This window comes from Gadus morhua, chromosome 17, assembly GCF_902167405.1.
Source record: "Gadus morhua chromosome 17, gadMor3.0, whole genome shotgun sequence".
Classification (NCBI taxonomy): Eukaryota; Metazoa; Chordata; class Actinopteri; order Gadiformes; family Gadidae; genus Gadus; species Gadus morhua.
The window spans coordinates 4,357,618-4,365,569 of record NC_044064.1 but is presented as its reverse complement, the minus strand read 5'-3'; the positions used below and the strand labels follow the sequence as shown (position 1 = coordinate 4,365,569).

Sequence of the window (7,952 nt, the reverse complement as noted above, 5' to 3'; positions counted from 1 at the left end):
ATTGATGGTTAGAACTTTGAACCTGTTCCTAATTCACTTTGATATATTTATGTAGCCGTCTCCGTATGAGAGCGTTATAGAATTAGAAACTGCAGTACCCAGCATTCCCCTCCCGCCGGCAATTCCCGGAAAAGGAAAAAGCATGGATTAGTGTTTGCAACACAAGCCCTGTTGCCTCTCCTACTACGGTACTGTGTTGGGGCTGTAATCGATCCGACATAATCGCGGCGTAATTCGGACCAGCACATGCCTCTGTTGGCCGATATATATACATAGTTAAATCTTCAAATACAATCAAAATTGTATTTTCTTGCCGCAGCGGCAGAAGCGCCCAGCGGCGGGCTGCTGAAGTGGGGCAAGGGAACAGATGGCTCGGCCGAGCTGCGCCACAGGTTCCGAATGAGCAGTGTTGACACCGTTGACACCAGGGCTTCAGGCGGGTAACAATACCTCATGTCTCAGTCATAGCACAGCAAATAGGTATCACTACTTTTGTTTTTTTATACACGCGCGGAAGGAAGGGGTTCGGGGATATCTTTAAGTCGGGGCTGCTTTGTAGGGGACTGCGATGGGAAAACCCACGGCCACTTGATCCACTCAAAGCCCGCGCATTCGCCCGCTCCACATCTCCCCTAATCCCCCCCTGTTTGCGTTTTCTCGCGGCTGGGTAAACAATGGTGGACAACCGCTACGCCACGGCGCTGGTGATCAGCTGCGTGCTGAGCGCCCTGGCCACTGTGTACCTGGCCGTGGCGGTGGGCACGCAGCACTGGTTTCAGTATTCTAGCCCTGGGGTGCGCGGCGAGGCCAACGTGTCCGACCTGCGCTCCATGCACGAAGAGTTCAAGGACGGGGAGTTCGACGAGAAGATGTACAGCGACACGCTGTTCCGCCTGAACGGGTCTCTGGGCCTCTGGTGGCGATGCGTCCTGGTGCCGGAGGGCGCCCACTGGCACAAGGAGCCGCAAGGTACTACGCTTACACCCCCCCCCCCCCCCCCCCCCCATCCCCAGACTAACCGTTCACACACACCTGCACCACCAAATACACGGTCACACTTGTGTCTCATAAATTAAAACTCTTATGATCGGTTCATTTCAGATATTAAGCTGGTGATGGAGTGTCGGAGCTTCACGTTGGCTCAGCAGTTCACCCCCAAGTACAAAGAGCCCGGGAACCACAACAGCGGCGAGGACATGTTGCGCACCTGTACGTATTCAATTCAGAGCGACTATATTGTCATCGTAGACTTGTACAGCATTGTGCTGTCCCGGGTACAGTGCTCGATTAGAGCGAGTTAAAATGAGTTCTTAATTAATTCAAGTGTCATCTGCTGCCTCTTCATTGAACATTAGGCGCCATTATTTACACACACAAATGTCTAATTTACTGTGTGTGTGTGTGTGTGTGTGTGTGTGTGTGTGTGTGTGTGTGTGTGTGTGTGTGTGTGTGTGTGTGTGTGTGTAGACCTATGGAGGTGCCAGTTCCTGTTGCCTCTGGTGTCCCATGGCCTGGTGGTCATGGCCGCTTTAATCGGGTGCTGTGCTTGTCTGTGTCGAAGCATCTCCCCCACCCTCGGTTTAGGGGTGCTCCACCTCTTGGCCGGTAAGCCTCCACAACATCACACCTGCGCAGGTGTCTGGCCTGTCAAATAAAGCGGTGGCACATTGACACGTGTTCATCATTTCATTTATTTGTTCAAAAGACGGTGCACATTAATCTACATTTCTGTATATGTGCCAGGGTTAGCCAGCAGGCTAGTTTTCAACTGTAGTCCTTTGGCGAGATGTTAAGTTAGGCACAGCTTTATATCATCTATAAACAGTTTTGAGAGATGATATGCAAATTAAAAAAGGGAAGAGTGTGCCGCCCACTGAATCAAAAATAGATCCTAAAGCTGGCTGAACAGTGGTTTACTGCGATCGCCCAAAGAAACATGGCAGCCTTGATTATTTCAAATCTTTGGGTAGCTGAAACCGACTTTCACTGAGTTTAAATCTTTGTTTCTTCTTGTGTCCTCCCCCACCCCCTCCACCCCTCCCCCCCCACCCCTTCCCCCCCGCCCCCACCCCTTCCCCCACCACCACCCCCTCCACCCCTTCCCCCCCCCCTCCCCTCCGTCTCCACGTCCCCCTCAACCCCTTCCACCTACCCCACCACCACCACCCCCTCAACCCTACCCCACCACCACCCCCTCAACCCTTCACCACCACCACCCCCTCCGCCCATTCCACCACCTACTCCTTCCACCACAACTACCTCCACCCCTTGCCCCACCACGTTAAACCCTTCCACCTACCATCTCCACCTACCCCACCACAACCTCAACCCCTTCCACCTACCCCACCACCAACACCTCCACCTACCCCACCACCACCACAACCTCAACCCCCTCCACCACCACCACCCCCTTTCACCACCACAACCTCAACCCCTTCCACCTACCCCACCACCAACACCTCCACCTACCCCACCACCACCACAACCTCAACCCCCTCCACCACCACCACCCCCTTTCACCACCACAACCTCAACCCCCTCCACCACCACCACCCCCTTTCACCAACTCCACCACCTACTCCTTCCACCACCACAACCTCAACCCCTTTCACCTACCCCACCACAACCTCCACCTACCGTCCCCCGTCCCCAGGCCTGTGCACCCTGGCCACGGTGTGCTGCTTCCTGGCCGGCATGGACCTGCTGCACCGGGTGTCGGTGCTTCCGGACGGCGTGGACGGCTCGCTGGGCTGGTCCCTCTACCTGGCGCTCGTCTCCTCCCCGCTGCACATGATGGCCGCCGCCCTCCTCATCTGGGCGGCGCGCAGCCACGGTCAGAACTACTACCGCATGACGGCCTACCGCGTGGCGTGAACACCCCCCCCTTCCCCCCCCCGTGAAGACCTCCAGGGGGGACCTCACTTTGTTTTGTAATTATTATTCTTGGTATATTATTTGTATTGTTATTCTGGGTATTTTGAGCGCTGTTTTGGACCTTGTTTACGGTCCTATGCTAATTCGGAGCTAGCTAGATTAGCTTTATCGAGGTAGCTTCTGGTGTGCTAAAGCAAGTGGGCAGTATAGTTGTTAGAATATATATATATATATATATATATATATATATAGTAATTGGACCTACTGGATTTAGTATAGGATTAATTGTCCTTGCGGGGGATCTAGATATCGATCTAGTAAGGTAACATCTAGGGGTGTTCTGGCAAAAAATAAAAGGAGATATTTTTCATGGGACATCAGTCTATCTGGTTTTCAACTTTCAGTACAGCTGTGGTCAATATTGGTTTCTACCTCCCCCTTAGTTTTGATATTGCTTTTGTATTATTGAATGATAGGATGGTATCGTCTGTTTTGATAAAGTCGTGATCTACTATTATATGTTCAGTGATTCGTTAATCCCATTTCAATTATTTAAATATTTGACTTCTTTCCCGAAATCTTAATAACAGTCTTTATTTATTCCAATAATTTTTGCATTTTGGTAAATTGTATTTGTTTATTATTAATCTTTGTTTTGTAAAAAGGAATCATTTAAATTATATATATATATATATATATATATATATATATATATATATATATATATATATATCCTGGTCTTGTTTTTATATATTTCAGATTTCAATTCGAGTGTACTTTTGCAAGCTTTGGAGAATTTGTATTTCCTCAAGCGGCAGGTAATTTTATGCTCCATGAATGTATTTCAAAGGCTGAAAAAGATGAATTACTGTTTGTTGCTCTATCATTAAGGTTACTGTACTTTTCTTGGGTTATATTGCGGTTATTGCAGTTAATTTAAAACACAAATTAACAAATGCGTTGTTGAGAAAGTGTTACATTCACAGGTGCTTATGGTTGACATTAATTAGTTGGAAGCTTGTGATTGAAAGTAAGTGCTGTGCACGTTTTTAGGTGAAGCAGGATAATGCTTTCAGCTAATGAAACTGAGCACCGTTAGTGCTTCTGACAACATGCTATGAGTTGGGATGAATCAGTTGTCAATGAAATATAAATAGCTTGTAGTATAAACTGCATACTCCCCTTTAAAGGAATGAGTGGCATTCTGACTTCAGGCAAATCGTTGAACTTGGCTTCAGTGTGCCATAGATGTCGGGCAAATTTGACAGAAATATTTTTGGAAATGTGCAATTGATAGTTTCCCCTTCTGAGCTTGTGCGTGCGTGTGCATGTATGTGTGAGCAGATTGAACACACTGCGATGCTGTTTCAATAAAAAAAAACGTAAAGATTACAACACCAAATATGTTCTTGTTTCGGTTTATTGCTGCCGTTTCAGCCGACACCAGGTTGTCTTCGCCCCGCGCGGCAATGTAGCTACAGCGCGGCTACACCCCCTACAGTCAGTCGTTGGGTCAGTCGTTGCCGCTAGTCCTCCTCTTCCTCTTCCTCAGACGTACCTGGGTCCCCTGGGTGCTCCAGGCCGCTCTTCATCTGCACCGGGGGGACCTCCACGCTCCGCCGGCGGGCCAAGGAGAGGGCGATGCCCTTCTCGTAGTAGGCACACTCGTTGATGAAGAAGGCGTACAGGGGCTCGGGCCCCTGGTAGCGCAGGGTGGCCCCCGAGAAGGTCTCGAACAGGGGGTCGTTCGGACGGAGGAGGCAGAAGTCCTGGTCCTGTGAGGAAGGAAGGGGGGCGAGTCTGAGAATTAGTGCTGGAGAATTTGAGTTTTATTTTTTTTTGAAAATGCATCAAAGTCCAAAGTTCAAAGTCAGCTTTATTGTCAACTCTGACAATAAATAGAAAAGGATCAAATTAGGTCAAATTAGATAAAATAACTATTATTAAAAGGTGCAATTCTCAAATCCGATCCGAATCCCGATGCGACCTTATCGGCAGGATCTGATCTCGTGCCTCGACCGTTCACACGGCTGGTCGTCAGAAGCCTTGTCGGATATCAAACCGCGGGTTACGGCGGTCGTCCTGGGTCATCGGACTCACTTCACCGGCCCGACTTAAGGATATCTTATCATTGATTGGCTACCGCCAGGCACACGGCACCTGGAGTTCAGGATGGATGGCTGCCATGATGTTGTGTGTTTGCCGTTCTCTGGGATAGTCGATAGCGCTGACCATGGTGTAAACCTCGACCAGACCTCCCGCGAAGACGGTACCTCAAAGAGGGAACAGACGCGTCAACCAGCATGAACCGGAACCCCCGAGAAGACGAGGAACATTCATAACTGGTGAAGTTTTCTTTAAAGATTTTTCTTTGCATTTTTATGCTTTTATGATAGATTAAGATAGACAGGATGGACAGGACAGGTATGGGAGAGAGAGGGGAGGACATGCAGTAAAGGACCACAGGCAGGAATCAAGCCCGGGGCGCTGCGATCCATCCGTGGCGTCCGCAATGGCGTCCGTTCATATATATTTTTTACTAGTATCGGACTGTCTCAAATGTGAATGGGCATCATTTGAATCGACCCTTGGCCGGAGATATTTGATATAAAACCGTAGCAATAGTGATCAAAAGAGAATACCTGAGTTGAAGAGACGGACCCAATCCAACATGAGCTCCACCCCAGTCTTCATGTACGTGTAGACGTTGGATCGCACTACCCCGTGGGGCTGAGGACCGATCTCCAGAGCTACAATCAAAGAATGGATCAGCGCACAAACGGGTCAGGTAATAGGCCCGACCACATCACAGGCCCCACAGGGGAGACACTAACGAATGAATGAATGCGTTTGCTCGCTCACCAAAACCGTGTTTGCCTAGCGAGTCAAGGGAGTACGCTTCTCTGCATGGAAGATCAAAGTGGATATATCTAACTGGTACATCGGACATATGGTGCTGAAACACAGAATAGGACTTTCACTTGAGCAAAGGAACAAACCAAAACCATGAATGATTTATCGGAATGAATCGTACACAAATCTAAATGAGCAACTTAAAAAGTATGATCCTTAGGGATAGGGAAAGTGTAACCCTTCATCCTGATGTCAGATGGATTTAAATGTGCTTGCCTGTAAATACTTGAATATATGCAGGCAGATCCAGTCAGTGTCCGAGTAGGCGATGACACACACGCCCATGTTGGCCGTGGTGTTGTGGAGGTCGCACACCAGGTCCACGGCTTGCGGGCTGCCCTTTGGGCCCAACAGAATGTTCAGCTCCTGGGACCGGGCGATCTCATATGGGGTCCGGTCAGAAACCGCACTACTGCAATGAAATAAACCAACAGAAACCATTATAAACAACAAGCTTAACCTTTAAGTAGCTAAAATAATTAGGGATACAACCCAAACCTAACTTTTTATGAATTAGTCTCATTCTCACAGCTATAGTCCAACGTCATATCCATAAACCGCCTCCATTTTGAAAGCATTCGAATGTTAGTTATTATGTTGTTAGTAAAGTTTTGTTGGTCATTGTTTAGTCATTAATCATAGGAATGTCTCTCCCTGTGGGAAGACGTTGCGTCTGTAATTGCTACAGCTTTTCACAAGCGAGACGTGGCGAGTTTATTAGCCGAGGTTAAAGTATATTGTAGGCCTACAGTAGCCTTAACGCTACTACAAGGGCGCTTGAGTCCTCTCCAAATGGCGGCGTTTCGCCAACAAAAAAATCCCATGATGCAATCCGATGTACAAGCCCTTTAAATACGGTAGTCGTGAATCAATAATCAATTAATTAATCCCATCCGGGCTCGTGTAGGTCCTACCTGAGGGTTGCGCGGGTAAAGCAGCGATTCAGGTCCGTCTCGGTGTAGCGGCGACACTGCTGGACCGCGCGAGGGTTCGTCAAGATGTTCGACACCGACACGACATCTTCATCCTCTTCTTCATCATCATCGACCCTCTGCTGCTTCTCCTTTAGCCGCTCCCGCACCACGTGCACCCCAGACAGCTCGTTCCCGTGCGTCCCACCGCACACCGCCACGCGGGACAACGCTGGCAAATACACCCGCTCGCGCTCCATCGTAGGCCTACCGCGGGAACGGACGCGAGAAAAAGAAGGGGAGATCAACTTTAGAGTAGCCCTGTTTAAAATCAATTCCACGATTTGATTGACAGCCCTCAGTTAATTCAGGCCCGAGCATTCATAGAATATATTTTCCTTCTTTCTTTAAAAGTTTTAATGGTAGAAATGTGTTGTATCTGGAAAGCGGTCAGGACTAGGCCTACGTCAATGAGCACCTCAATGAGCGCATCTAGAACATAGTAGTAGTAGGGCCTCGGGGGGGCTTCCCGTCCCGCTGACACATGCGTGATGTTCCCGGGCTTTCTCGTGTCATGCGTCGAGCGTGCTGGAGTGTGACGACATGCAAAACAAACCTCTGCCGCCTCGCTCCTCGACAACAGGAGCAACTGGAGGAGCTCGCCCCAACTCAGGCGTCTCCCTCAACTCTCTGGACCCACACACACCATCCCGAGTCCCAGTGCTGCGCGGTCGCTTTTCCACCAACGGCCGCGCAGGGGGCATCCGGTTCGATAAGGAATGACGAGGCATTCTGAACACCCCATACCCCACTGTTGTTTCTCCGCACACACTTGGCCGTCACACCACCACACACACACTTTACTTGCACGCTGGTCCTCCTCGGAGGCTTTCATGCGGTTCGCTGAGTCAGCGTTGCACATCGCCAACCCTTGCTCCCCCTCCCCACTCACAGATCACTAATGTACAGCAGGTTTGTCTTCCTATATTGTGTCTTGCTCCCAGGGCCGCTGCTGGCCGTTTCGGGGGGGGAGCCTCTTTTTTATATATTAAGTAAAAACATCTAATTTGCCGACATTGAGTTATAAGTTATACAATTAGGAAAAAACAACGGTCTCTTCATAACTAATTTATATATTTTTAAAATTCAATAATGTAGTATATATATATATATATTTTTTTTTACAAACCTTACTTTTTGGTGCCCCCCCCCCCCCCCCAGGTACTTGGTACCCTACGCACTCTGCGTATAGGG

At 48.9% G+C, this 7,952-nt stretch overlaps 2 protein-coding genes across 2 annotated transcripts; one reads left to right on the top strand and one right to left on the bottom strand.

Moving 5' to 3' along the window:
• The first annotated feature begins 109 nt into the window (after window positions 1-109).
• LOC115529487 (claudin domain-containing protein 1) lies at window positions 110-4,276 on the top strand. Its single transcript, XM_030338255.1, has 4 exons — window positions 110-969; window positions 1,102-1,209; window positions 1,468-1,605; window positions 2,654-4,276. Exons 1-4 carry the CDS (start codon window positions 675-677, stop codon window positions 2,872-2,874), a joined length of 762 nt encoding a protein of 253 aa, XP_030194115.1. The 5' UTR covers window positions 110-674; the 3' UTR covers window positions 2,875-4,276.
• Window positions 4,277-7,742, bottom strand: LOC115529452 (N-acyl-aromatic-L-amino acid amidohydrolase (carboxylate-forming) B). Its single transcript, XM_030338196.1, has 7 exons — window positions 7,315-7,742; window positions 6,702-6,965; window positions 6,004-6,199; window positions 5,737-5,830; window positions 5,517-5,624; window positions 5,035-5,147; window positions 4,277-4,649 (listed from the first exon to the last, which is right to left on the bottom strand). The coding sequence occupies exons 2-7, from the start codon at window positions 6,956-6,958 to the stop codon at window positions 4,401-4,403; spliced, it is 1,017 nt and encodes a 338-aa protein (XP_030194056.1). The 5' UTR covers window positions 6,959-6,965; window positions 7,315-7,742; the 3' UTR covers window positions 4,277-4,400.
• Between the last annotated feature and the right edge of the window lie 210 nt (window positions 7,743-7,952).